The sequence below is a fragment of the Sus scrofa genome, chromosome 5, assembly GCF_000003025.6.
Source record: "Sus scrofa isolate TJ Tabasco breed Duroc chromosome 5, Sscrofa11.1, whole genome shotgun sequence".
In the NCBI taxonomy this organism is placed as follows: Eukaryota; Metazoa; Chordata; class Mammalia; order Artiodactyla; family Suidae; genus Sus; species Sus scrofa.
This window is the reverse complement of record NC_010447.5, coordinates 64,115,590-64,143,288: the sequence shown is the minus strand read 5'-3', so window position 1 is coordinate 64,143,288 and position 27,699 is coordinate 64,115,590. Positions and strand designations below refer to the sequence as shown.

Here is a 27,699-nt window from a genome sequence, read left to right as displayed (position 1 = left end):
GTAGAATAGGGAGTTCCCGTTGTGGCTCAGCAAGTTATAACCCGACTAGTATCCACGAGGATCCCTGGCCTCGCTCAGTGGGTTAAGGATCCAGTGTTGCCTTGAGCTGTGGTGTAGGTCGCAGATGTGGCTTGGGTCAAAGGTAGCTGTGGCGTCGGCCAGCAGCTACATCTCTGATTCAACCTCTAGCCACGACAGGAACTCTGGAAATCATTTATTTTTTTATTTGAGCCTTTATTCTTTTCTCTTCAGCTCTGTGAGTTTGTGCAGAAGGATGAATTGAAACCAGCCGTGACCCAAGTGCTGTGGGAACGGGCAACCGAGAAGGTCCCCTGCTCTCCTCTGGAGCGCTGTTCCTCTGTCATGCTTCTTGGGATGATGGCACGGTGAGGCTCAGATCCAGACTGGCAATGGGATGAGAGAAGAAAGGAAGGTTCCCGTTCCTTCAGTAATGGCAGTAATAGCAGTCAGGCCCAACTGAGTTCTGTGCCTGTGTCAGCTACTAAGTGGAGAATAAAACGGTGACAGTACCAATCCACCCGCCCAGCAGAAGTAGAGCAAGAGGGATGCCGAGGAGCCAGCCCTATGTCAGAGCCTCGCTGGAGCGCTCCAAGGCTCTAGAAGCCCTGCATTGGGTGCTGGTTCCTACCAGCATTGTCCCCCACACAGAGTCATGTCCATGAGTGGCTTTAACTCTGGCTTCCTTCTCCTAGAGGAAAACCAGAAATTGTGGGCAGCAACTTAGACACTCTGGTGAGCATAGGGCTGGATGAGAAGTTTCCACCAGACTACAGGCTGGCCCAACAGGTGTGCCATGCCATCACCAACATCTCTGACAGGAGGAAGGTATGTGGGGTGGTTACGTCTAAACCAAAGAGAGTGGGCATCCTCTTATTCACTCTCAGCACACACCCACAGTGTCTCCCCACTCTCCACAGCCTTCGCTGGGCAAACGTCACCCTCCCTTCCGGCTGCCGCAGGAACACTGCTTGTTTGAGCGACTGCGGGAGATGGTCACAAAGGGTGAGCTACAGTCAAGGGCCTTCGGCAGAATTGGGTCCTTTGTCTGCCGTGGCAACTTGTCCTTTCTCCTGTGCAGGTATTGTCCACCCGGACCCACTCTGGATCCCATTCAAAGAGGCAGCAGTGACCCTCATTTACCAGCTGGCAGAGGGCCCTGAGGCAATCTGTGCCCAGATGTTGCAGGGCTGTGCGAAGCAGGCCCTGGAGAAGCTGGAGGAGAAGAGCCCTCCCCAGGAGGCCCCGAGTAAGTGGGCCGAAGGGTCCATGGGCCCCTGGGCAGTGAACAGCTTCTGCTTTACCGCAGAAAAGAAGCCACTGCCACCACCACTTCCTATAATGAATCCTGACCCCCTTAGCCCACGCTGTCCCTTTTTGTCACTCAGGCTGGGCCAGTCCCTGCCACCATCTCCTTCACCCTCTTCTCTTGCTTCTTCACTGGGTTGTAGAGCACATGAGCAAGGGGCCATCAGTGCAAACAGGGCAGGCTCCAGGGAGACTTGATTGTCTGTCTCTCCCTGCCTCCCCACTCCACCTCCTGCAGAGGACACCCCCATGCTCCCCACTTTCCTGTTGATGAACCTGCTGTCCCTGGCTGGGGATGTGGCTCTGCAGCAGCTGGTGCACCTGGAGCAGGCAGTGAGTGGAGAGCTCTGTCGGCGCCGAGTTCTTCAGGAAGAGCAGGAGCATAAGGCAAAAGATCCCAAAGAGAAGGTGAATGGCACGCCCCGGCATTTGGGTTTGTGTCCAGGACGTTTCCCAGATTGCTTCTTTCTTTCGGATCCTTCACCTTTCCTCCCTGGGTGGGGGTCTCTGCTTCTCTCCCGTTGAATGTGCTGAGGGAGACTGCCTCCTTGCTGCGGCTGCTCGGAACAATCAGTGAGAACAAAGATGGATCACCCGGGAAGGAAAGTTTTAGGTAAATACAGAGCATGAGTGAGGGACTTTGGCATAAAATACAGGCTGTGCCCGAGGCAGTGTTTGTTAGAACCTGCTTGCTCCCACTGGTTTTCCAGCAGCCTTAGTGCCTGGGCCTGGCACCTGATGGGACCTTGTGTTCTCTCCACTAGAGGCGGTGATGTCTGGCAAACAAATGAGACACAGCCCTGCAGCAGTGGGATAAAGTCTGACATTCTCCGTGACCTTGAACCACAGTCTGGCAGGCTCCATCTCTTTACTGTATACAAGAAATCATATGCTTCTATGAGGATGAATTGGGCAGAGATGTAGGGTGCTTTGGCAACTTAAACACAAATGGAAGGGATCTAGTTCCTTTCTGTTTAATTCAAGAGTCCCTCCTCTTCAGATACACGTGACAAGCCTATAAATGGTTTTGCAGAATTTGCCTTTCCCCAGAGCCATTCATGTGAAAGGAAGAATAGGCTGGAATCAAAACTGTCTGCTCACCCGTGATTCCTGGCTGCTTTCCCATCAGGATGCAAGCTCTGAGGCCACCATGGAGGAGGAGATGGGGCTGGTTGGGGCCACTGCTGATGACACCGAGGCAGAACTGATCCGCGGCATCTGTGAGCTGGAGCTGCTGGATGGTGAGATGGGTTGCAGAGTGACCTCCCCAGCTAGTAGCTAGCCTGTCCCAAACCTAGAGTTGTTCTTCCCCTAGGCAAACAGACCCTGGCTGCCTTCGTTCCACTTCTCCTCAAAGTCTGCAATAACCCTGGTCTCTATAGCAACCCAGAGCTCTGTGCAGCTGCTTCACTTGCCCTGGGCAAGTTCTGTATGATCAGGTAGGCCCTGAGGTGGTATCGCCTTGGGCGGGGTGTGTGTAGAGGGGTATGGATTCCCTGACGATCCTCTCTTTGCCCCCAGTGCCACTTTCTGTGACTCCCAGCTTCGTCTTCTGTTCACCATGCTAGAAAAGTCCTCACTCCCCATTGTTCGGTCTAACCTCATGATTGCTACTGGGGATCTGGCCATCCGCTTCCCCAACCTGGTGGACCCCTGGACCCCTCATCTATATGCTCGGTGAGAGATCCTTCACAGTGCCTGAGCTGTCCTTGGCAGCCCCAGAGGCTGGGGTGAGGTCGGCGAGAATCACCAGGACTATGTCCCCTGGTCCCCAGCCTTCCCTTGAACGTCTGCTTGATACCTGACCTGCGCAGGCCCTGGCTGAGTGTGGCCCCAAAGGGATTGACGCCTCTTGTCTAAAGCCTTGGTAATAGGCTTGGTCTTTTTCCTTAAACCCAGCTTTTAAATCTAGAAAACCTCTAATTGCTTCTAGAATGGCACAGTAGGCCATAGTGGGGTTCTCTTGTACAGTGGGTTAAGGATCCAGTGCCGTCACTGGAGCAGCTCGGGTTGCTGCGGTGGTGCGGGTTCCATCCATGGCCTGGGAACTTCACATCTCACAGGTGCAGCCAAACACAAAGAGGCCATAGATTCCTGCTGAGGGCCTCCAGGGCAGCGTCAGGGTGTAGCCCATGGTCTTGGTCCCACTGACTTGAGATCTCATTCCTAGCCTCCGGGACCCGGCCCAGCAAGTGCGTAAAACAGCCGGGCTGGTGATGACCCACCTGATCCTGAAGGATATGGTGAAGGTGAAGGGGCAGGTGAGCGAGATGGCCGTGCTGCTCATCGACCCCGCTCCTCAGATCGCTGCCCTGGCCAAGAACTTCTTTAATGAGCTTTCCCACAAGGTAAGAGGTGGGAGCAGCCTCAGGTGTGCTGCCAAGGGAACACGCAGGTCTCCTCTCTGTGACGTGACTGTCTGTCTTACAGGGCAACGCCATCTATAACCTCCTTCCAGATATCATCAGCCGCCTGTCGGCTCCCGAGGGAGGGGTGGAGGAAGAGCCTTTCCACACCATCATGAAGTACGCTTCCCTGGGCCTTGGGACACGTTTTCCATGTAGCGCAGGCTTAGGACTCAGACAAACCTGTGTGTGAATTCTGGCTCTGCGGCTCTGTGTCTCTGTAGCCGTGTGGACTCTAGCAGTGACAGCCTCTCTGTGCCTGTTCCTCCTGTATAGAACGAGCCCCTAAATGCTTGCCCCTTATTAGTCCTTAAGAAGATTCAGTAAGATGAAAGTTCCTCCATGAGGCTATGGGTTCGATACCTGGCCTCACTCAGCAGGTTAAGGATCTGGCATTGCTGTGAGCTGTGGTGTAGGCCAGCAGCTGTAGCTCCAATTCGACCCCTATCCTGGGAACCTCCATATGCCGTGGGTGCGGCCCTAAAAAGACAAAAGACAAAAAAAAAAAAAAGATGAAAGTTCCTAATGGGGGTAAGCACATACTAGTACTAGAGGATCGCTGCTTTTGTCCTAAAGTTCCAGTCACAGTGAAAATTGCTCAGGAGGGTGGCAAGGACCCCTCCCTGAGGGACAGGAGAGGCCAGGGACGGGCCAGGGCAGGGAAGAGTCGGCTGCTGAGGCAGGAGGATGACAGAGGCTGGGCCGGGCCTGGGGCTGGGCTCGGAGCCGCCCCTGGAGACAGCCCGTTGGTATCTCCCCTCCTGCAGGCAGCTCCTCTCCTACATCACCAAGGACAAGCAGACCGAGAGCCTGGTGGAAAAGCTCTGTCAGCGGTTCCGCACAGCCCGGTATGCTGCCTCCTGGAGGGTTCTCTGTGCCCAGAGGAAAAGAGCGCACGGTGGCATCTGGGCTGGGAGGGACTGCGGGGCAGGCATGGGCCTGCCCTCCATCCCCCTGCTCCTCACCACGCCCTCCCACCCGCAGAACTGAGAGGCAGTACCGGGACCTGGCCTACTGCGTGTCGCAGCTGCCCCTCACAGAGCGGGGCCTCCGTAAGATGCTGGACAACTTTGATTGCTTTGGAGATAAACTATCAGACGAGTCCATCTTTAGTGCCTTTTTGTCAGTTGTAGGCAAGTTGCGACGTGGAGCCAAGCCGGAGGGCAAGGTGAGTGGCGCCTGCTGCATTCCAGCCGCTGTTCTGAGGAAACCCAGCTGGTTGCAACCAAGTAACCAGAATGACCTGAGCTGGGATCTTTTTCCAGTTCCTGTTTCTTTGTTCCTTTTTTTTTTTTTTTTTTTTTTTTTTTTTTGGTGACTTTATTAAGGGCAATTTCAGGTTCAAAGCAAAATCAAGTAGAAGGTATAGTTTCTCCAAAGGCCCCATGCTCCCACGCAGGCACAGCCTCCTCAGTTACCCACACCCCCGCCAGAGGCCAGAGCCAGACCTATGGTACAGTGGGTGAGCCTGCCTCGACATGTCACAGCGCCCAAAGAGCACGGTTTCCAGGACAGTTCACTCCTGGGGTGCGCGCTATGGGTTTGGATGAATAGCTTGTGCCCAGTGCTGTGTGTTTCGTTCAGAGTAGTCCCCCTGCCCCAGCGCCCTCTGCTCCCCGTTCAGCCCTCTTCCTACAGCCCTGGCAGCCACTGATCCTTTTCCTGTCACCACAGCGTTGGCTTTCGCAGGATGTCACAGCATTGGAATCACAGCGTGTACCCTGCTCAGTTGGGTTCTTTCACTTAGTAATACAGATTTAAAGTTCCTCCACATCTTATCACTGCCTTGTTTCTTTTTAATCTTAGAAATAACTATTTCCTGGAGTTCCCGTCGTGGCTCAGTGGTTAACGAATCCAACTAGGAACCATGAGGTTTCGGGTTCGATCCCTGCCCTTGCTCAGTGGGTTAAGGATCCGGCGTTGCCGTGAGCTGTGGTATATAGGTTGCAGACGTGGCTCAGATCCCGCGTTGCTGTGGCTCTGGCGTAGGCCGGTGGCTACAGCTCCGATTCGACCCCTAGCCTGGGAACCTCCATATGCCGCGAGAGCGGCCCAAGAAAATGGCAAAAAGATAAAAAAAAAAAGAAATAACTATTTCCAGGCCTACTTTTAATCTTTTTTTCCTCCAGGCTGTAATAGATGAATTTGAGCAGAAGCTTCGGGCCTGTCACACCAGAGGTTTGGATGCAATAGAGGAATTTGAGATGGGCCAAGGAGGCAGCCAGAGAGCCCCATCAGCCAAGAAACTACCTGCTGGTATGTGAGGCAGTGCCTTGGGAGAGACCAGGCGGGGCCTCCTCGCTGATAGAAGTTCCTTTTTTCTTTTTCCAACTCATGCCTCTGCCTTTTCTAGTCTCTAGACACCGGCATCTGGCCTCTGCAGCTTCAGACGATGACTTTGTCACACCTGAGCCCCGCCGTACTACCCGTCGGCATCCAAACACCCAGCAGCAAGTTTCGAAAAAGAAGCTCAGAATTGTCTTTTCGAGCGACGAGTCCAGCGAGGAGGGTACGGTGCCCCTTTCTGGACCTGGCCCAGAGCGAGCACAGCTTGCAGGGAGGCCTGCTTTGATGGCAGGCCTGCCACATAGTCCCCCACCCCCACGTTGTCCTCCCCCCACTGGGCAGTGTGGTCAGGGACTGTCCCATTCGTTCTCTTAAGACCCGTTTTTCACCATCTTTGTGACTCAGCTTTGTCTCATTCCCCCAATTCTTTTGAATAGAACTGTCAGCAGAGATGATGGAAGATGAGACACCCAAGAAAACCACCCCCATCCGCCGAGCATCTGCTCACAGACAAAGATCCTAGAGGTGTCCTACCTGTTCCCATCCCAGCCAGCCCTGCAGGTGTCTTGTGGAGTGACCCTGAATTCCATTCCCCTTGTAAAATACGTGTTTACCTGTCTCCTTGGTTTTTTTTAATGTGTAAATGGTCTTTATAATGTTAGGCTTTGCTAAACTAAGCCTAACTGAACCAAGTCAAGTTGTTTTCCAGAATGTGTGTTTGCCAGTTTCTTTGTTTTCTAATGAATAAATATTTTTATATACTTTTAGAGGTTTTTCCTAAGCCTGTCTGTGTTTCATCCCACATTAGCCCAGAGGCAGGCAGCAGACAGAGGGTTATTGATCCAGGAGTCTGGGGCCTGTGCCAGCATCTGATGAGCTTCGAGTCCCTTGCTGGCCCGTCCTTGCCTCTCAACCTCCACACCCTGCACACGTGGCAGGATTGCTCCGCTGTGCAGAATTAGGCAGTGCCTAGGCTTCAGATCCACGCTTCTCAATCTGGGGGCAGTGTTGCCCTCCAAGGGACATTTGACAATATCCAGAGACTATTTTGTTGTCACAGCCAAGGAGAGGGTGCTAACAGCAGCTAATGAGTAGGAGCCAGGGGTGTTGCTAAATATCCTACAATGCACAGGACGGGTCTGATGCAAAGAGTCATCAATGCAAAATGTCAGGAGTGCTGAAGTTGAGAAACCCTCCTCCCCAGGGGCTGGCTGCTCTGTCCTGCCCACCCTGGCTTGTGCCCCTAATTCCAGCTCTAGACAGTGTAGAGACCATCCCCCAGGGATTTGGCACCACGTTTACAGGGTCTGCAGGATGTCAGCCCCTCAGCTGCAGGCCCTGTTCACCCCCTCCTGCCCCCCAAGATTTCTCTGCTGAGTCACCTGAAGCGGAGGCAGTGAGGCTGCTGTCATGACAACACTGGTGTCTTTGCTGTCATGACAACAGCAGACTGCGTCAGTCATGCTCCCTGGGCACTGAGCTCCCTCTTTTTTCAGCAAAGGACAGTAATGAACAATGACAAGCATGCAGCAAAGGGGAACATGCTTCGGGGAGCAGAGGAGGGTGGAGGGGCTCCTAAGGCCCTTGCCAGGGAGAGTATATGATCCTGGTGCTCCACTTCCCCAGCAGATTCCTCAGTGCCCAGCATCCCGCCTCCCTCACCGTTAAGTGCCCTCAGTCCCTGCTCTTGCCGCTCTTGAAAAGCCTGGGCACCGACTGTGCACATGGCTGCCAGCAACAGCCAGCCTTGGATCTGGGGCCCCAAGGAAGGAGGGCAGTCCCAGAAAGGGAAGGGACAGGACAGGCTTGAGTCGGGGTGCGGGGCAGCGTGCTCTCTGCCTTTTAAGCAAAGGTTATCATCCTGCGGGCTAAACTTAGCCACAGGCTTTTCAGCTGGAAAAGGGGGCTGGTCTCAGGTTACGCTGGGCCAGCAAAGAGGCCCCAATTCCTTCCACCAGCACCTGCTAATGGGCAACGTCCATTCCACCCTCCCCCCACCTTCCCTGAACCTTCAACACTTCAAGTCCTCAGAACCAACCCATCTTTCATCCTCTGCTCACAAACCTGGCCCAGCCCCAGCTTCTGAGGGACTGGTCTTGGAGAAGAATGGATTTCCTCCTCCACATCACGTCTGGGAAGGGGCTAGGGGCCCTTGTCCCCACCCTGTGTCCAAGACCTCCCAATCTTTTCCCTCTTATGGACACCTCACCCTGCCCCCAACATCCCCTGGGCGCAGCCAGTGAAAGGGAGGCCCTGACTGCAGGGCTGGCCTGCACGTCCCAGGATGGGGAGGGACTTCCGCTCTCACGTCCTGCTCTGCCCAGGGCTGGATGGGGTGAAAGGGACATTGTCTCCCAGCCCGGGCCGCTCAGCCCTCAAATTTCCCAGGAGCAACTTTGTGGGAGACCTCTGAGCCTCTACCTGGCCAGCCCCCCAAAGCGATCCTGTCCCCTCGCTGAGGCCCCAGCCAGCCAGGGCCTGGGGGAGAGCAGCTGGTGCACACAGGTCCTGGTTTGTCTGCTCGATTCTCAGATGTCCAGGCTGCCTGTCCTGCAGGGCATCGTGACCTTCAGTGCAGAAACTTCCCTCTCAGGCCTCCTTCCGAGCCTCCTTCCTCTCCAGGCCTCCCACTGGCCAGGGCCAGCCGCGGTCCCCAGCCCGGGGAGGCCAGGAGCCAAGAGAAGGGGAGGGGGGAAAGGGGAAGGGGGCTGGAGAGGGCCTTGCTGGAGGCCCCTCCCGGGCCTTTTCCTCTGTAGTTCCTGGGTCACTACCGAAGAGCCTCGAGAAGTTCCTCAATCTTCCCGCTTCTCAGCTTTTGAAGGGGGGGGGGTAGGGGAGACTGCAGCCGCGAGCTGCGAGCCGCGCCCCCAACCCCGGGTTCCGCTCCAATTTCCCATCCCACTGGCTCCCCATATCCTCCCGTTACATCCCTGCAGCAACTTTAACGTCCCTGGCTCCTTGGGTGTCCTCAGTTTTCGCCAGGGCCCCCTCCTCCTAGTCCACTGCCCCCTGCAGTACAACCCCAACCGGGCCAGGCAGCATCACCGGTCCCCTCCCCCTCTCCGTCCTCAGCCCACTTGTGTGGCGCGTGCACATTGGCAGAACCAGGCGGGTCCAAAGGAAAAAAAAAGAAGAAGTGGGGGTCGGCTACTCGCGACTTTACGGGCGCACGTAGCTCAGGCCTCCGCTGCTGGAGCTAGGACTGGGCGAGGCGAGCCCACGTCACCCCGCCCCCGCCCCGCCCCCTGCCCTATAAATTCCGGCTGCAGCCTTCCCCTGCGCTCTCTGCTCCTCCCCGTTCGACAGACAGCCGTGTGTTCCGTGCATTGCCAGGTAAAGCCTGGCGGAGTGGAGCCACAAGGGTTCGAGGACTGGTCCGAAAGGGACCGGGGGCCGTGCGCGGTCTGGGAGTGTGGGTGCGGGGCCCCGGCTGGAGCCGGAGTTGTGGCTGCGCCGGGCCGGGCCCCTGCATTGCGGGTTGAGGGGGAGGAAGGACGTGCAGAAGAGCAGAGCGAGGATGGAGGCCTGGGGGAGGGGCGGGGAGGGCACCGTCGGGCTCCAGCCGCTTTGCCCCGCGATCTAATGTTCTCTTTCCTCTGCCGGCAGCCGCGTCCCTGAGACACGATGGTGAAGGTCGGAGTGAACGGGTGAGTTAGGGGGTGGGGCAGGGTGGGGCAGTAAGTACTGCAGCCCCCACCAAATTGCGTCCGCAGGTCTCGCCCTACCGGGTCTGTGCAAGCATGTGGGGGACTTGGATGGGGTGGTCGTACCCCACCCCCAAGGAGAACTCAAGGTCAGCGCTCGGACCTGGAGGAGGCCCTCGCAAGGCCTCGTGTCCCCCATCCCTGGCTGTTGCGCGTTCTGTAACTCCGCCTCTGCGGAGCCTTCCTCTTCACCTGCCGCAGATACACAGCCCTGGAGTCTCCAATTCTTGCTTTGGCCCCATCCCCTAATCCCCCAGCTGGGGCTCTTTCTTTCCTTTCGCGCCCTGCGGGGTCACGTGAAGGGGAGGAGCCCATCCCCCCAGCCGCAACCAGTGCCCCCAGCCGGGCAGCCCCGGGATGCAGGAGGCACAGCTGCTGTGCAGAACCAGCTGGGAGGGGGCATCTGCGGTAACCTAGCCGCCATGTTGCAACTAGGAAGGAAATGAATGAACCGCCGTTAGGAAATCTTCCTGAGTCCTTCAATCTTTCTCCTTACTTGCCCATGACTAAGCCTTCTACCCCTGCCTCGTGGGGTGGAGTCTCCTTTATCCGGTAACCCAGGTCCGGCCACGCTTTCCCCTTCTTAGTCAGCTGGACCTCAGCTCTTAGCAAACTAACCCTAGAGCATCCCTTCAAGCCCCAGCCAGATTCCCCCCCCCGGGGATGAGGGGATGCTTTTTCTGGATGGTTCTCTGATGAATCAAAAACGGGGCTTTATGGGGGTGGTCTTGGGTTGTTTCCGGGTTGTTTCCCTTCTCTTTCTCCGGAGAGGTGTGGTAGCGTTGGCTTGGTGCCATGCCGGGGGAGCTGAGTCATGGGTACTTAGAAATTTTCCACAAAATGGCTCCCGGAGCCGGCGGAGCCGCAGCCCCTGTCTCTGCATCAGTGCTCCTTGAAGCTGCTTCCTTCCATCCATGCCTAGGGTTGACCCCACCCTAAAGGCCAAGCTGTAAAGGTCACCAGGAGGATTAGATGTCCGTGAGCCTCGGGAATCCTGCCCTTCTCCCCATCCCCTCTTCCAGAAACCAGATCCCCACTCCACCCTAAGCTGGGGTTAAATATAGCTGCCTGACCTTTCTGCAGCTGGGGGCCTGGGCTTCTCCCTCTCCTTCCCCCCCGCTCCCCACACGTCTATTGCTCCCACTCCTGATTTTGGGAAAAGAGCTAACAAAGACAGGTTCCTAACAAATCAGAAGCCCGGGATTCTGGGTTTGAGAAACGGCTTTCCCTTTTGTAGGAGGGACTTGGGGAAGGGGGGGGGTTTCCCTGGCCAGTTAACTTCTGACCTTTGCTCTTGCCCTTTGAGCTGGGTGATGCCAAGTGTGCAAGATTTTGCTCCCTAGAGGGTGTGGCCTGAAGCTGGCCAGATAGGAACAAGCATTTACCGACAGTGGGCCTGAGGAATGCCATGTGCCGGCCATGTGCCCAGACTGTAGGTGGCAGCAGCAGTGCACCACCCTGTCACCCCTTAACAGATTTCAGATGACCAGGGGGTGTGGGCCTGTCTCGGAGCTTCATCACCTCTTGGGCAGGATGGGAGCTTTTCACTTTGTGGCTGTGCTGGGAAGCCAGGCTGGTCTGGCAGGGTTGTGCGAGGAGGAGGAAATGAGATCTCCTGGTAGGAAAGTGCCCGCGCTGACAGCGGGCGCGTGGGCCTGGGACTGCTTACATCTCCAGGAGAGCTCACTCCTCCCTCCTCGCCTCTTGTCCCCCTCAGATTTGGCCGCATCGGGCGCCTGGTCACCAGGGCTGCTTTTAACTCTGGCAAAGTGGACATTGTCGCCATCAATGACCCCTTCATTGACCTCCACTACATGGTGAGTGGCCCCCGTGGCGGGGGCGGGGACAGAGCCTGCCAGGGCGCAGCCCCTTGATGCCCTCCCTCGTCCCCCCCAGGTCTACATGTTCCAGTATGATTCCACCCACGGCAAGTTCCACGGCACAGTCAAGGCGGAGAACGGGAAGCTTGTCATCAATGGAAAGGCCATCACCATCTTCCAGGAGTAAGTATGGAAGACGGAACCGGAAGAGCTTTGCCTTGGAGGAGGTGGTGCTGGGACGGGGTGACCACCTTGGGTCTGTGGTCCCCCGCGCCCCTGAACTTTGTCCTGTCTTCCCTTCTAGGCGAGATCCCGCCAACATCAAATGGGGTGATGCTGGTGCTACGTATGTTGTGGAGTCCACTGGTGTCTTCACGACCATGGAGAAGGCCGGGGTGAGCGGCAGGGAACCGAAAGAGGAGGGGACCTAACCGCGGGGTTGGTGTAGCGGGGAGACTGGGGGAGGCTGACTTGGACCAGGAAAGGGGAAGCCCGGGTGTCTGACTGCTCCTCTGCTGCAGGCTCACTTGAAGGGTGGGGCCAAGAGGGTCATCATCTCTGCCCCTTCTGCCGATGCCCCCATGTTTGTGATGGGCGTGAACCATGAGAAGTATGACAACTCCCTCAAGATCGTCAGGTGAGCTTGGTGGAGGGGGCGGGGGGGGTCATGCTGCGCGGGACCCCGTGGACCTGCCCGTTGACTTGCCTCCCTCGTTTCAGCAATGCCTCCTGCACCACCAACTGCTTGGCACCCCTGGCCAAGGTCATCCATGACCACTTCGGCATCGTGGAGGGACTCATGGTAGGTGATGGGGACTGAGCCAGAGCACGTTCTGTCCTCACCCAGGACTGGATCCTTCCCCTCCCAGAGCTCAGCCCGGAGCTGTAGGGGCTCAGGACATCAGAGGAGGGGTAGGGTGGGGTGGTTCCAAGCACTGTGTCCCTTAGTTCTTCCCAGAGGAGGCGTCACAAGCGCTAGGCAGGGCCTTCACTCCCCCTCCTTGTCTCCAGACCACGGTCCATGCCATCACTGCCACCCAGAAGACTGTGGATGGCCCGTCTGGGAAGCTGTGGCGTGATGGCCGAGGGGCTGCCCAGAACATCATCCCTGCTTCTACCGGCGCTGCCAAGGCTGTGGGCAAGGTCATCCCTGAGCTCAACGGGTGAGGCTCTTTGCTGCTCTCCTGCCCTGGGTGTCTGGGGCACCAGCAGGGGTGGTGCTGACTCTGCTTGCTTCCTCGTGTCCCCAGGAAGCTCACTGGCATGGCCTTCCGTGTCCCCACCCCCAACGTGTCGGTTGTGGATCTGACCTGCCGCCTGGAGAAACCTGTAGGTTTGGGTTGGAACAGCTTTGGGGGGCTGAGGGGTTGTAGGATTGGTACTTGAATAACCATCGGTTTTTACCTCATCAGGCAAAATATGATGACATCAAGAAGGTGGTGAAGCAGGCGTCCGAGGGCCCCCTCAAGGGCATCCTGGGCTACACTGAGGACCAGGTACTGATAGGTCAGGGAACTTGGTGTCCACACGACCCCACTGACCAAGACTGGGTTCCGTAATTGGCCCTCTTCCTTCCCCAGGTTGTGTCCTGTGACTTCAACAGTGACACTCACTCTTCCACTTTTGATGCTGGGGCTGGCATTGCCCTCAACGACCACTTCGTCAAGCTCATTTCCTGGTAGGGTGCTGGGGGATGTGGCGGGTGGGGAGGGATGATGCTTCAGAATGTGATCAAGTCTGGTGCCCCCTGGTGGCTGCTCGGGAAAACCACACTTAACTCTTGCTCTCCTTTCAGGTACGACAATGAATTTGGCTACAGCAACAGGGTGGTGGACCTCATGGTCCACATGGCCTCCAAGGAGTAAGAGCCCCTGGACCACCAACCCCAGCAAGAGCACGCGAGGAGGAGAGAGGCCCTCAGCTGCTGGGGAGTCACAGCCCCAACTCGATCCCCCAACACACCGAGCATCTCCTGACTTCCAGTTTCCATCCCAGACCCCCGGAAGAAGGGGAGGGGCTTAGGGAGACCTGCCTCGTCATGTACCATCAATAAAGTACACTGTACCCAGCCTCCTGTCGTTCTCACTCTAGAGCCTGGGATAAAGAGGAGGGAAGCCGGGCTGGGGCCAAGGAGAACTAGAGCTTGCTGAGGAAACTCCACCCTGGGCTCCTCTGAAGAGCCACCTGTCCTCGTGTTGCCTTAGTGAGGCCTCTGGGTGCTACAGCTCCAGACTGCCGTGGCTGAACCCAGGAATGGCCTGGCTGCTTGCACCCAAGACACCATTCTGTCTGCAGCTCCCTGGAGGGGGGCACTGGCACAGGAAGTCCATTTGGCTACGGCCTGACTGCCAGGAGTGGATTCCAGCTCTGCCCTGTCACAGCTGTGAGCCTCAGTGCCCAAGAGATTGCCATCTGTGGTACAGCTGTGCCAGTGCCAGCTCAGAGATTGTTCAGAGAAGTTACAGTAGGTTAGCCCAAGGGAAAGGTTGGGGTGGTTTTATTTCCATGTCTTCTGTCACCTGCGAATGCGCACAGGCTTAGTGGGAAGAAGCAGAGACAGCACTGACAACCTGGATGGAGGCCCTGGTTCTGCTACTTGAGGTGCCATTACTTTGGGCAAGTTGCTTGTAACCCTGTGTGTCTGTGCAATGATCACCAGTGCACACCACACAACAGGGACCAGAGCCACCACCGAAAAGTTGCTGGAAACAGTGACACCAAAGCGTTCAATAAATACTCGCCAGTTTCATTAGGATTAGATTCCACTCAAACGTCAGTTCAGCACAGCCTGCCTCAGCCAGCAAGGCCGAGGTACCCTCAGTCACGTCTCCCCATTTTTCTCCAAGCTTTTCTGAGTCTGGGCCACCTTCTCACTCGGCGTGTGTCAGACGAGGAGGAGGAGGAGGAGGAGGCGCATCTTCGGCTGATGCTTGAAGAAACAGACCCCTGAGCACAGGAGCACACATGCGCCCACACACGCTCACGTGCACCTTTCTCCGTCCCTCGGCAGTGACTGGGAGACTGCAGGAGCTCCTGTCCCCTCATGCTACTGCACCCCATCGGCCCCAGAGGCCGCCTAGACGCGTGGCACTTCCACGAGGGAAGGGTCATGGCCGCGTCACTCCACTGTCCATGGGCAGAGAGCCGCCCAGTCCTGTTCCCTGCCCCTGCGACACAGAGGGACGCCCTCTCCCGCTGCTCAGGCCGTACCAGCACCTGGGCCAGTGAGCACCAGAACAGAATCAGGACGGTCCGCTGGCTCAAGACCACCGGGGTGGAAGGAAGAGCCGACAATCACACTCCTTACTCAGAGGACGGGGTGAGGGTCGCGAGCACTCTGGCAGCATTTTAAAGATGGGAAAGTAGCGGACACCCACGCATGAAGGAGGACAGCCGGCTGTGCAGGGAGTCGCCCGGGAAGGGCGGGCTGAGCCTCACTCCAGGCACCCCAGGACCCTAGAGAGGCCGAGGACCAGGGGAGGAAGCCGGGGGAGCGCCCGGTCCCAGGGGCCAGGCTCGGTGAGTCCCAGCAGGGCCCCGCTGCGCGAGGTCCCTATCTCATGGAGCTGTCAGATGAGACATCGCGATCGGAGTCCTCAGCCTCGCTTGGCGGTGGCGGCGGGTCGCTAAGCGGGACCGCAGTGAAAGCAGGAGACTTTCTAGAAAAAAACACCAGTTGTAACCTCCTCCAGGCATGCAAGAATCCTGACAAGCTGGCATCCTGCACCCTTGGCCTTATTCCTGGCAGGCAGGTGAATAACATCTTAGGCGGGGCAGGAGGACTACAGGACAAGGGCGGATGCGGATGCAGGGCAAGGCCGGCAGGGAGGGAAGAGGAAACCTTGCCCACTCCACCCCGATGGGGGGAACAGTTCCCACTTTTAACTTGGGGACCAGGAGAGGCTGAATAGAGGCTGAGTTCAGAAAGATGTGAAGTCACAGTTAAGAGGGGCCGGCTGAGTGCCCTGGCTCTGTGGCCCCCACTCCATGCTTATCTATAGCGGGTTTGTGATTTATTTATTTATTTATTTTTAATTTCATGGCTGCAAGTGCAGCATATGGGAGTTCCCAGGCCAGGGACTGAACCATGCCACACCTGTGCCAACACCAGATCGTTTACCCCTCTGTGCCGCCAGGGATCAAACCCATACCTCTGCAGCCCCCTGAGCCGCCGCAGTCAGGTTCCTAACCCACTGCACCACAGCAGGAACTCCTAGTTTTACGATTTTTTTCAAAGCTTACACAGAGTCAAAGGCACAAATTGTGGCTCTAACTTTAGATAAAATTTTGCCCCCACCCCCTTGCACTCTTTGTCAGAATTTAGCTGCTTTTCTTATTTTTTTCAGTGGCACTCATGGCATGCAGAAGTTCCCGGGCCAGGGATCAAACTTGCACCACAGCTGTAACCAGAGCCACAGCAGTGACAACACCGTATCTTTAACCCACCGAGCCACCGGGGGACTTCTTAGCTGCCCTTAAGGGGTGCAGGGGCAGCGGGTGGCACCGGAAGCACATGAACGTTTCTGGGGCCAGGGATCGAATCTGAGCCGTAGCTGTGACCTACGCCACAGCTGTGGCAATGCCAGGTCCTTAACCCACCATGCCACAGCGAGAACTGCCTTTCTGAGTGGGGGAACCACCAGCCTTGGCGGCATCGGGAGGTTTGGGCTGCGCAGCCGTGAGTGGACCTAAGTATCCAACTGCTGAGGGAGTAAAAGCTGCCAGCCTGGGCCAGACAAACGAGGCAACCTTCAAAGGGCAGCCTCGTGACAAGTGCCTAAGTCACTGCTGGAGGGTCTCAGGGCTCGTCGTCCGAGAGGGGCCCACACTCGGGGCGGGGGGGGGTGTGCTTACCGGTCCCCAGACTGGGTGATAAGCCGGCGGCAGGTCTCCATCTGCACGTCCAGGCCCCGCTTCATGCTGCACATCTCCATGTACTCGTGCAGGTGCCGGTTCATGTCGTTCTTGGCCGTGGCCAACTCCAGCTGTGGTGGGGTTTGGGGGCAGGGCCGCCGGGTCAGTAGAGCCCCCGCCCCCAGGAGGCTGACCTGCCGAGGGCACCCAGGGCAGGGGTGCAGGCAGCCGTGGGGTAGGGCTCAGATTTAAAACCAAACCAGCTCAGGGCAGGAGGCACCGCTTCACCACTGCTCCTCGTTTCCCCAGGCACCTCTGCCCGCAGGGGCTTTCGCTAAGGGATCTGAGCCAGGCCTGGCACCTTGGAACAGACTCACTGAGGAAAGGAAGGGACGGTGGGTGCGAAGGACAGGGATGTCCTGGCGCTCACGAGCGGCTCCCTGTGGAAGGCCTCACCCCTCCCTGGGTCCCCACGTGGCCTGTTCAGTCCCTCACTCCCTGGACGGGGGGCCCCTGGCAGGGCCGGCCACGGCCACGGGGCCTCGGCATCTGCACGCCCCGCACCTCAACAGGCACTCGGGGCTTCACCTCATAGAGCAGCTACAGGACTCGTGGCCCAGTGGCCCCCTGAGCTCAGCAGCCAGGGGCTCCCCTCTCTCACCGCTCATCTCCTCCTCCCTCCTCCTCCTCTCTTCTCCCACTTGTAAGCCCGTTTCAGAGGCTAACAGAAGGACTGTCTGCCACATCAACCGTCTGACAGGTTATGAGATGGAGCCCAATTCAAGAACCGCTACAGGTGAAGAGGTGCGGGGCCTGGAGTCAAGGAAATGCAGCCTCCCTCCCCGAGCCTGACTCTGCACCACAGGCTCCGAGGCAGAGGCGGGAAGAGATCCAGGCCGGAGACAATCTCCTGCCTGTCTTTGTTTGGACACAAAGAACAGGGGCCAGAGGGGGAGGCTGAACACAACTGTTGGGGGCGATTTGCCTGACTGCCCGGGAGCACAGAGAAAGGGCGGGAAAGCATCCGTGAAAGATCTGAACTGGGCACAGACAGGATGGGAACTTAGAGAAAAGGAAATGGTCACAGGGCCAGACAAAGAGATGGTCAGGACGGCGACGCGGGGGGTGGTGAGATGGTGGCTTGGGTGGGGGCTGCGGCGGGCGCGGGGTCGGAAGCCCTAATGAGCACGGTTCTAACGGCAGCCTTGGTTTCAGAGCTGGGCTTGCGGCCCGGGTTCTGCAGCAAGCCGAGGGGCAGGACGCGCTGACCGGTCAGTCCAGCTCCGTCCACCTCAACCCCACGTGCTGCCGCTCAGGAGAGCCGGCGATAAAGCGGAGGAGCTGGGTTCTAGAGCCCATCCGTCAGCAAGCGGGGAAGAAGGAAACGTATTCCAGCAGGAAACAAGGTTGGGACCGCTGCCAGTCTCCACGCGTCTGCACGTTCCCACCTCGCGCACACGTTCGGAGCAGGGCTCTGGGAGGGAGAGGACCCCGACTGTCTACACTGAGGACCCCACGCAGGCAGGGGTGGGCTGAGCAGGTGGAGGAAGAAGGGGAGGGGAGAAAGAATTCCCTCCCACCTTCCACCCTGGGCCTGGGCCTCCACCATCCAGTAATGGAAATGGTCCTTGCCTCCCTCCCAGGGACCCCGAGAGATAAAGGTCACAGAGATAAGGGGACCCCAGCTGCCCCATCTGGATGGCCGGAAGCAGCACTGCAACAGCCAAAACCATGGTGTCCACCCTCCTGACACCTCTCCTCGTACCATTCTACGTGCAGAAAGGACAGCGGGATGGATGGCGGTGAACGGGAGAGAACTGCGCTCTGCTCCCCCTCCCAGCTCCTCAGCTCAGGACACACATCCTCTGTGTCTTTTTTTTTTTTTTTTTTTTTTTTTTTTGCTTTTTAGGGCCACACCCTTGGCATACGGACATTACCAGGCTAAGGGTCAAATTGGAGTTGCAGCTGCCAGCCTACGCCACAGCCACAGCAACGAGGGATTGGAGTCACCTCTGCACCCTACACCACAGCTCATGGCATCGCCAGATCCTTGACCCACTGAGCAAGGCCAGGGATCGAACCCGCATCCTCATGGATCCTAGTCCAGTTTGTTAACCTCTGAGCTGCAAAGGGAACTCCCTCCTCTATGCTTTAAAACCGAGCATCTGTCTTGCTTTAAGGAACAGGACCAGCCGATGCATCGTGGGAAAATGAGGATGTAGGAAAATAATTCCTTAACTTCTTTCTTAAAACGCAGGCAGTGTGAGTGCAGCGGACTTGGAAAGAGGCTGAGAGTTCCAGAAACACCCCCGCCACCAGCTTCACGGGAATCACATGCACGCCCTGCCCTGCAGCTCCCTCCTCCATGGCTGCCACAAAGCCTTCCTGCCACCCCTGGAGGCCTAGAGTTTACATTAAAGCACCAGCTCCAGGGAGTTCCCATCGTAGCTCAGTGGTTAACGAATCCGACTAGGAACCAGAGGTTGCAGGTTCGATCCCTGGCCTTGCTCAGTGGGTTAAGGATCTGGCGTTGCCGTGAGCTGTGGTGTAGGTTGCAGGTGAGGCTCGGATCCCGTGTTGCTGTGGCTCTGGCATAGCCCTGTGGCTACAGCTCTGATGGGACCCCTAGCCTGGGAACCTCCATATGCCACAGGAGCAGCCCTAGAAAAGGCAAAAAGACAAATAAATAAAAATAAAAATAAAGCACCAGCTCCATTTGCCATCTCCAGACGCTTCCTCATGTCTAAGGAATAAGAATAGAGGTTCTTCTACTAGCTTACAGGCTGAGCTGAAGCGATAGCAAAGTTCAAGCCCACCTCTGAGTAGACTCGGCTACAGCACGGACGATAACAACAATAAGCAACTACAATACGGTATGCTGACAGCGAGACAGACACAGCCCTCCGTGGCGCCTTATTTCACTTGACCTTCAAACAATGCCGAGGGAGGTGTTAGGAAAATCGCCATTTTTACAAATAAAGGAACAGGAGTTCCCTTCGTGGCTGGAATTCCCTTCGTGGCTTAGCGGTTAACGAACTCAACTAGGATCCGTGAGGATGCGGGTTCGATCCCTGGCCTCGCTCAGTGGGTCAAGGATCCCGAGTTGCTGTGGCTGTGGTGTAGGGCAGCAGCTGTAGCTCTGATTTGACCCTTAGCCTGGAAAGTCCACATGCCAAGGGTGCGACCCTAAAAAAGCAAAAAACAAAACAAAACAAACAAACAAAAGGAATAGGCTCAGAGCAAAGCAGCAGCTTGTTAAAAGAGTGGAAGGCCGTGAGTGACAGAGCTGAGATCTGAGCCCACACCTGTCTGTTTCCCTCCCCAGCCCCAGGTCTCAAGGAGCCACCAGAGGGGCTACAGCAAGAAGACCACTCCCCACTTGCCAAGAAGAAACAGGGAAGCCCTGGCATCTGGAGTGCCACAGGGGTGAGGCCACCGCACCTGCCGCCTGGCTCAGAACCCACCAGCTGGGCCCCTTGGCTTCAGCTCACAGCCTTACCTCTATCTGGTCAATGGTTTCCTGATATTCTTTCTCCCGGGTTTTGAACAGGGACTCGGTGTCTTTAATCACCTTCTCCAAACTGTCTTCCGGCTGCTGGAGTGGAAAGGGAAGCAGGGGGAGGCCAGAGGGGAGGGACAGGACGGGGCGCCACGGGCAAGGCAGGGGAGAGAGAGAGGCAGGTTAGAGGCAGCCGGCGAGAGAGGGAGGACGAGCACACAGCACAAGGGAGAAGCTGGTGACGGATGGCGGCCACAGAGGGAAGACAGAGCGCGGAGTGGACGGCGGGCGGGGAGGAGACGGGCCTGGTGCCCAGGGAGGAGGAGCCAGGCCCCAAGGCCGGGAGGGCGGTTACCTCTCCCGGGGCCTCTGCGGCGGCCAGGGCATAGCCCGAGAAATCCTCCCACAGCAGCAGGGTCTCCTCCGTCTCCTCCCAAGTCAGGCTGTCACAGTCGTCCTCAAAATCATACTCCCTCCTAGAGACACGGAGCCCGGCGTCAAGGCGGGCAGCGGGTTGGGGGCTGCTGGGGGAGCTCCGGCCTCGGGGCGGCGAGGGGCCTGCGGGACTCACAGCTGGTTCAGCATGCGCTGCATCTCCTCGTTGATGCTCAGGGCCGCGCTCTCCTCCTCATCCCCGTCGGGGTGGCGGGGCCCGTCACTCTCTGACAGGGAGGTGTCCTCCTCGACGGCAGCCTTGCGCTCCCGCTTCCGCCCCCCCATGGACGGGACCTTAATGGGAGACAAGTGCAGAGACTACAGAGACGAGGCCGGGTGCATGAGGAGAAGGGCGTGGGCGCCGGCGGGCGGGGCAGCAGGGACCAGCGGGACGGGCGGGTGGGCGGACAGAGAGAAGACACGGTTACAGGACGGAACAACGGAAACGCCAGAGTCGCCGAGACCGGCAGACAGACACGGATGGGGACGGGGCTGCAGACGAGGAGGGAGACAGAGAAGAAACAGAGAAAACAGAGCAGTAAGATCAGGGGGAAATGGCTGGCCGTGACCACACTAAGATGCACGGAATGGCTCAAAGGAGCTCCTTTCTAGCGTCTTTCCAGTGAAAGGACTGAACTAAGAGGCAAGTTTCAGGCTGCAAGGAGGAAGGAGGGGGCCGCAGAGTTGACAAAGCAGAACCTGAGTCACACATCCAGATCTGGAAGCCGGAGGGCGAAGGGGGGGAGAAATGGAGCCAAGAGAAGGAGGGGGGGAGCAGGAGGCTCAGGGGAGGGGGGTCTGTGCTGAGAGCCCGCTGGGCCGGGAGGCCCGGAGCTGAGAAACGGGCAGGACGCAAGAAGCTTGCGTGAGAGCAAAACTAACCAGCTTCTTCTGTGGAGGAAGCAAGAGAAGATGAAAGGAAGAGAGGAGAGGAGGCAGACAGGAGAGAAGAGGGGGGAGAGACGGCATTAGAGACAGCTCCAAACTCCTCTCCAGAGGCTGTTCCTCGCCCCCCAGCCTCGCCCCCAAGATGCCACACTAAGGTCCCAGAGAAGGGGGCGGGGCCAGCCCCCCCCTGCTGAGGGCGCTCAGCTCGGGCACCTGGCGGCAGGGGCGGGGCCGGGCGAGGCAGTCCCGAGCCCTCACCTGGAACATCTTGATCATGTCCTCGCAGTTCCGCTGCTGAGCCACATCGCAGAGCTTGGCGGTGATGTCGATGCGGCGGCAGATGTCCATGTCCACCTTCATGGCCTTCTCCTGGATCTTTGTGTCCAGCTCTGACAGGTTCTGCGCAGGAGGCGTGGGGAGTGGTGAGGCAGGCCAGCGGGGCTGGTGAGCTCCCCTCATCCTCCCAGTCAAATGTCTTCGGCAACTCCGAGCAGGTGTCGCTTTTCCCGGATGCCCCCTCCCCGGGGCCCCCAGCACTCTGCTCAGGCAAATGGCTCCCTGGCCAACCAGGGCCCCGAAAAGGCGTGGCACAGTGCCTGGGACATGCAGGGGGGCTCCCTCCTGGAACTTAGGTTCCCAGAGAGAGAGTGAGACCACGGGGGCTATGAGAACGGAAAAAATACTGCAGTGATGACCGCACTAGCTCACCCTGAGCAGGCACCACCCTAACTCCATGATGATGCCCTTCAGAACCATCCCGCAAAGGACATGCTTCACTATCCTGTTCCACAGGCCTGGAGGCAGAGGCAGGGCAGGAAGGACTTCACCCAGGGCCACAACGCAAGCAAAAAATCCTGAGTAATGGTGGAGGCCACAGGAGCTTCTGTTCCTCCTGCTCACTCTCTTTTTTTTTTAGAGCCACACCAGAGGCATATGGAAGTTCCCAGGCTAGGGGTTGAATTGGAGCTACAGCTGCTGGCCTACACCACAGCCACAGCAACACAGGATCCTTAATGCACTGAGCAAGGACAGGAGTCGAACTCGCATCCTGATGGATACCAGCGAACTCCCCTCCTTCTTCCCTTAGACGAAGGGGTGGCCAAGGGGAAAAAGGAAGCAGGGCGAAGTGGAGAGAGGGACGGTGAAGAAGGCCTGCTGCGCCTGGCCGTGGATGCCTCAGGGCCGAGCCGGCAGAGCGCGCAGGAGGCGCAAGGGGGACGCGGCCGCACTCACGTTGCTCATGAGCCCCTTGAAGACCACCAGCTCGGCCTTCAGCTGCTCCACCTTCATGGCCAGCTCCTCCTGGCAGGCGTCGGCCTCCTGGGCTTCCTGCAGTCAGGAGGACCCGCGTGAGCGCACTGCGGGCGTGAGAGCGGGGGGCGTGGGGTTTGGGGTCGGGGGGTGGGGGGCCAGGGCGGAGGGCGGCCCTCACCTCCTGGAGCTCGTCCACGCGCTCCTGCAGCTGCAGCCGCACCGCGTACTCCTCTTCCCACCTGCGGAGGCGCGAGGGCGGCACGTGGGCTCAGGCTCCGCCCCTCCAGGCCCCGCCCCCTCCTGCCCGGCTCAGGCAGCCGCCGCCGCCCTGGCCGCTGCCCCCAAGAGCTTCCGCCAAGACGAGGCACCGGTGCCCAGCTCACCAGCTGCCTTCCCGGAACTGCTGGCCTCGCACCGCGAACTACAGTTAAGAGCAACTGCGGCTGCTCTGGTCCCTCGCAGAGCCCGTCCCGCTCAGGCCCCGGCCCAGCCTCGTCCCCCTCCTCCTGCCCGCACCAGACCGCCAGGCCCGCCTGGCCCGCTCTCCCACCTTCAGTCCTCAGATCCAGGCTCCCGCCTCCTGCCCGCACCAGAACAGAGCTCGTCGAGCCCGCTGCCCTGCCTCCTGGGGTACCATTAACCCTGCAAAAGCAGCTGCGGGACACACACCGCATCAACAGAGTTGGTCAAGAGCCTGGGAGGAGATGCTCCAAGTCCATCCCCACAGGCTCCAGAAAGTGCCCACCCAGAGGCCCTAGTGAGCCGCAAAGAGGTGCCCAGGCTGGCCTGAAGCACTCAAGCTCTGCAAGCTGGAGCCTGGGATCACCAAGCACCCACGCCCAGAGGGAGAGGGAAACTGGAGCGTACTGATGTGCTGGATGAGACCAAGAGGTGGCATCTCCCAGGTTCCAGAATGCAGAGCCTAAGACCACCAATAAGCCAAAAGACACTCCCCACCAAGACGGGGTCCCTTTCCCAGGGCTGGGAGCAAGCCAGAGCATCCTCCACTGCATGGTGGAGGCTGAAGGGCAGGGGCGAGGGCAACACCACTGCTTAGGATTGATGTCAGGACCCCCTCCCCAAGGTTGGCTGGAACAGCAGGACCTCTCAGACCCTTTGACATAGCCCAGCACTTCTCCCCCATCCTGGGAAGACTTCTTCCAGGCTGAGAAAGGAGGGGAATTGCACCAGGAAAGAAACTTCAGCACCAGAAAGGTGGCTGGGAAGAGTGCAGAGAACACACTCTGCAGGCCTAGGCTTCGGTCCTTCCCTGCCCTCCATCTCTGCTCCCAGACGCCTCTGCTCTCTGCCATGGGCTCTCCCTCCAGTCCCATCTCGCCCTGCTCTCCTGTTCCTCACTCACACCCGCACTGCAGTATTCCTAATAATAACTCCTTGGCATCACTGAGGCTGCCCCTCCCAGCTGGACAGGGAGGAGGCAGGCAGCCGGGCCTCCATCCGCCAGCTCAGCGCACAGCCCAGCTCCCGCCTTCCTGGCTCCCTGCCCAGCCTTCCCTGCCAGCCCCCACGTTCTCCTCCCTGTCCTCCTCCCTTTTGCTCTGGCATTCTCTCTGGGCCTTAGTTTCTTCGCAACATGAGGGCATGGGATGTGGTACTCTGAAGGCCCTGGGGTCCATGCGTCCCTGGAGGAAGCAAGCTGACAAGGGGACAATAACCCTGGACAAGATGCATCAGGAAGGACAGGACAGTGAACTCAACAGTTTCAGGTAGAAACGTAAGTACGGAAATTAGGTAAGGATTAAGATCAATAAAATCTTACAGGGCTAAGAAAAAAACAAAACTGAAAACCAATCATCTGGAAGCTGGTTAAAATTCTATTTGTACTCCAGCTAGATTTTCCCACAAATAGGTTCATTCTGACCTCCATTCAAATCTGGTCTCACAAGGTTCTCTAAACATGGGTCAAATGTGAGCAATTTCCGTGTGTTTTACATCCAGCAAACACCCTCTCTTCTAAATAAATGGCATCCTTGAGTGAAGTGAGGAAGCAGGGGCCACTCCTATATTGGAAAACCTAAGGCCAGGAAAAAGAGACCCACCCAAGGTCATGAAAGGCAGGAGAGCTGAACTTGGAACCAGGAGGCCTAGCTCCTTTCCAGTGCTCAAACTCTGCCGGTGTGTTCTAGGCTACAGACAGGAGTGAGTGTTGCTATAAAGAGAACAGATCGAGGGCAGGGGATCTGGGATGGGAAGAGTGAGTAACTGCCAGGGTCACGTACCATCCAAGTCTGGCTGTGGGGCCCTCTGCACAGCAGTGTGCTGCAGAGCCATGAGATCATCCATCCCTAAGGAATAACTCTTTGTTGCCCTGGACAGCTGGACCAAGGACAAACACTCTTTCAGTTAAAAAAAAAAAAAAAAAAAAAAAAGTGTCCCTGAGACCAGCAGTTGTTGCTGTGGTTATGGATGTATTCCAGACTGCCCATGTTCCACTGCTGACTGTGCTGATTCATTTCTGCAGGGGTCGAGGCTGGGGCAGGGGCAGGATGGTTCTGCGTAGTACTGGTTTTAGGATAACTGAGTCTCCCAAAGACACTTAAACATGGACTACAACTAAGGAAGGAAGCCAGCCAGCATTAGGACGGGACTCAACCCCTGAAAGCCTGTGATCTGCTAGACTCTGGCAGGTTACAGATCCCTGAAGGTCACCCCCAGAGGGAGCAGTCATTTCCCAGAACATTCAGCCAGTCCCCCACCAGACACACATCTCTGCTCCCCTGGGTTGCAAGGGTAATTCCCAAGTCTGCCCACAAGGGGTCAGAGTAGCTCATTAAGAGGCGGAACCTGAAGGCAAAGCCTGCCTCTGACCAGTTACCTCCTTCTTCAACCATGGCACCTTGGTCAGAGTCTATAAAGTGCTGCCTGTGCTCATGCTCCTGTTCCAACAGCCTAGTTATCAACCCTCTAAGGGATCCACTGGGATGCAGCCAGCACTCCAGCACTGAGTCCCCTCCCAGGCCCCCTGTGATAACCCAAAGGAATCTGTGCAGAAAGTCAACGCTCCATCTTCAGAGTGACCGGGCCTGCCCCAGCTGCCTTATATCATGGGTGTGTCCAAATTTCCAACCTTCTCCTACTCAGTCCTTGCTGCCCTCTTCACACTTCCTCCAGCTTGGACTCTGCACTTTCAGATTCCCCCAGCTTCCACTAGCCCTATGGCAAGAACAATCCCCTCCCCCTCCCCCAGGGAATTCCCTTCACTCCTCCATCCCTCTTTTTTGACCTGCTCCCAGAAATGCCCTGAGGTCCCCAGTCTTGAGGATGGACTAGAGTGGGCCCACAGCTTCCATGGACACGACTTTGGGAAACCCTGAGCAGCAGCAGGATCACCCACTGCAAGGTGCACTCCCCACCCCCCTTCTTATTTCATTTAAGACTCCCACATTAAAGCTACATCCTTTGCCTCTTTTGATCACTACGTGGAGCTTATATCACAAAATCACTGCCAGGGCTGAGATGGTTGCAGGTGAGTGGTAGCTTAGATGTGACCTCTCAGACCCACATCCCTTTCACACCTCACAAAACCCCAGTGTTAACACAGTCATTCAAACACTGCAGCCTGGATGAGACAGAGAGAAAAGCCAGAAGAAGAACATGAGTTCCCCCGCAGTATCCACTCCTAGACTCCTTCCTGTCACGGGTCTGACTTCTGCATTCGCTGTGGATTCTAGTCTCAGAGTATCCAATTCCGTCGTCTTACGGACTTCCAAGCTCCTCCTTGCACAGCAGGAACTTTTTTACTCTTATTGACTCCTCCCTGATTCTTGGGCCCCATCGGCTCCCGGAGGCACAGCTAGCCCCGGCCGGCCCGAGTGTGGCCTGACGGTGTGCGCCGTCCCCACCTTCCCGGTCCCTACCTCCGCTTGTACTCGTCCCGCTCCCGCTTCACTTTGGCCAGCACGTTGTAGAGCGCGCGGATCTCGGGGGTGATGGTGTCGATCTGGACGCCCACCCCGTCGGGGTGCACCCACGACAGGCCAGGCCCTTGCACCAGCGTGGGCTCCAGTCCCGGCCCGAGCCGGCGGGCGTGAGAGAAGGACCAGATGGTGCCGGGCATGAAGCGGGCCGACGAGGAGTAGGCGGTGGAGGCGGAGGTGGAGGGCGCTGGGTGGCAGGCCGCGGAGGGCGCGAGGGGGCCGGCCGGAGAGCGCGCGGGCGACCCCAGCACCCGCGCCGACGGGGTGCAGACTGCGGCCGGCCGGGAGCCCAGGGGCAGCCCCAGGGGCCGGACGGGGCTGATGAAACCGGTCTGCACGGCCTGGTCGCGGCGAGCCAGGCCCCGCCGGCCCTGCTTACCCTCCTCCAGCGCCTGCTGCAGCTGCTTCTCCAGCAGCCGGTTGCGGCGCTCCAACTCGTGCACCTTGGCCAGGAAGCAGCGGAAGCGGAGGTTCAGGGTCTTGAGCACGTTGATGTTGGAGCCCAAGTCGTTGCGGAGCGCCATGGCGGCGGGGGGCGCCGGGCCCGGCCCGGGGGGCGAATAGGGAGCCGGGCCGGCCGGGGCTAGCGGCGCCGGAGGCAAGTCCCCGCCTCCGGCCAAGTGGTCACCTCCCAGGGGGTCCCCCAGCGGCCCGGCCAGGCCCTGCTGCTCCTGCTGGAGGAGGAAGAGATTGGGGCCGAATAACGGATTCATGGCTGCGCCTTCTGCTGGGAGATGGAGACTAGTGCAGGAACAGGGATGGAGGGTGAGGGAGAAGAGCCAATGAGGCGCCAGGGGGACGTGTGGCAGCCAATCAGACAGCTCGACCGAGGGGGCAGAGGTCAGCGGAGAGGAGGAGGGCAGGAAGAAAGCCAATGAAAGGCTCGCTGAGAAGCTGGCACCTGGACCGACCTTTCCGGGTCTGAGGCTGAGCCCTGGTCTGAGCGGACCGCTTGCTTGTGCCCGGAATCCAGCCAGGATGGCAGAGTGTCATCAAACCCAGATCCTCCACTACTCCATGGTTGTAGTAGCGCGAAATCCATCTTCCCTACACCCCTATTGCCCTCCTCGCTCCAGTCTGAACACCCGGGCTCTGCCTCGCCTTCTCCTGGGTCCCTGGGGAAGTCAAAGGATCCCAGGTGCCTGGAATTGACTTGATTTCTCAGTATACCACACGATCCCCTCTTTAGAGGATCCCTATCCCACCCTCCCACCCCTACCCTTAAAGCAGCAAAGCCAACATCCAGTACCCTCAAAAAACAAACAAACAAAAAAAAAACCAGCAAAAAAA

The 27,699-nt window shown here is 58.0% G+C and overlaps 3 protein-coding genes and 1 long non-coding RNA gene across 14 annotated transcripts in view; 2 read left to right on the top strand and 2 right to left on the bottom strand.

The window, feature by feature from the left end:
- NCAPD2 (non-SMC condensin I complex subunit D2) overlaps window positions 1–6,784 on the top strand; it is a 30,906-nt gene extending 24,122 nt beyond the window's left edge. For 2 of the 3 annotated variants that reach the window (XM_021092430.1, XM_021092429.1), the window contains exons 18-32: window positions 253–386; window positions 714–846; window positions 939–1,023; window positions 1,100–1,267; window positions 1,565–1,734; window positions 2,456–2,567; window positions 2,642–2,765; window positions 2,848–3,003; window positions 3,497–3,674; window positions 3,757–3,851; window positions 4,499–4,579; window positions 4,716–4,899; window positions 5,861–5,987; window positions 6,085–6,240; window positions 6,455–6,784. In XM_021092430.1, coding sequence (XP_020948089.1) covers window positions 253–386; window positions 714–846; window positions 939–1,023; window positions 1,100–1,267; window positions 1,565–1,734; window positions 2,456–2,567; window positions 2,642–2,765; window positions 2,848–3,003; window positions 3,497–3,674; window positions 3,757–3,851; window positions 4,499–4,579; window positions 4,716–4,899; window positions 5,861–5,987; window positions 6,085–6,240; window positions 6,455–6,540 — 1,989 coding nt within the window. In that variant the 3' untranslated portion in view covers window positions 6,541–6,784. The remainder of the gene's footprint in view (window positions 1–252; window positions 387–713; window positions 847–938; window positions 1,024–1,099; window positions 1,268–1,564; window positions 1,735–2,455; window positions 2,568–2,641; window positions 2,766–2,847; window positions 3,004–3,496; window positions 3,675–3,756; window positions 3,852–4,498; window positions 4,580–4,715; window positions 4,900–5,860; window positions 5,988–6,084; window positions 6,241–6,454) is intronic. The other variant, XM_021092431.1, reaches the window with a different exon arrangement.
- LOC110260753 lies at window positions 214–8,408 on the bottom strand. Its single transcript, XR_002344125.1, has 3 exons — window positions 8,082–8,408; window positions 2,428–2,560; window positions 214–1,883 (listed from the first exon to the last, which is right to left on the bottom strand). It is a non-coding gene; the product is annotated as an uncharacterized LOC110260753 (long non-coding RNA).
- On the top strand, window positions 8,095–13,611 carry GAPDH (glyceraldehyde-3-phosphate dehydrogenase). Of its 3 annotated transcripts, none has more exons than NM_001206359.1 (12): window positions 9,269–9,350; window positions 9,624–9,664; window positions 11,439–11,538; window positions 11,618–11,724; window positions 11,846–11,936; window positions 12,063–12,178; window positions 12,262–12,343; window positions 12,553–12,704; window positions 12,792–12,870; window positions 12,954–13,037; window positions 13,122–13,219; window positions 13,337–13,609. In NM_001206359.1, exons 2-12 carry the CDS (start codon window positions 9,642–9,644, stop codon window positions 13,404–13,406), a joined length of 1,002 nt encoding a protein of 333 aa, NP_001193288.1. In that variant the 5' UTR covers window positions 9,269–9,350; window positions 9,624–9,641; the 3' UTR covers window positions 13,407–13,609. The 3 variants fall into 3 exon arrangements, 2 of the variants coding, with proteins under 2 accessions (NP_001193288.1, XP_020946773.1); XM_021091114.1 differs by having other exon boundaries at window positions 9,303–9,350; window positions 9,624–9,810; window positions 13,337–13,611; XR_002343817.1 differs by having other exon boundaries at window positions 8,095–9,350; window positions 9,624–11,538; window positions 11,846–12,343; window positions 12,553–13,219; window positions 13,337–13,610.
- IFFO1 (intermediate filament family orphan 1) lies at window positions 13,457–27,594 on the bottom strand. 7 transcript variants are annotated; one of them, XM_003126531.5, is made up of 10 exons: window positions 26,350–27,594; window positions 22,650–22,710; window positions 22,451–22,546; window positions 21,476–21,616; window positions 21,212–21,220; window positions 20,466–20,623; window positions 20,250–20,370; window positions 19,895–19,990; window positions 16,396–16,526; window positions 13,457–15,200 (listed from the first exon to the last, which is right to left on the bottom strand). In XM_003126531.5, the coding sequence occupies exons 1-10, from the start codon at window positions 27,120–27,122 to the stop codon at window positions 15,095–15,097; spliced, it is 1,692 nt and encodes a 563-aa protein (XP_003126579.1). In that variant the 5' UTR covers window positions 27,123–27,594; the 3' UTR covers window positions 13,457–15,094. The 7 variants fall into 7 exon arrangements, with proteins under 7 accessions (XP_003126579.1, XP_005652667.1, XP_005652665.1 ...); XM_005652610.3 differs by having other exon boundaries at window positions 13,457–15,196; XM_005652608.3 differs by having other exon boundaries at window positions 19,895–19,987.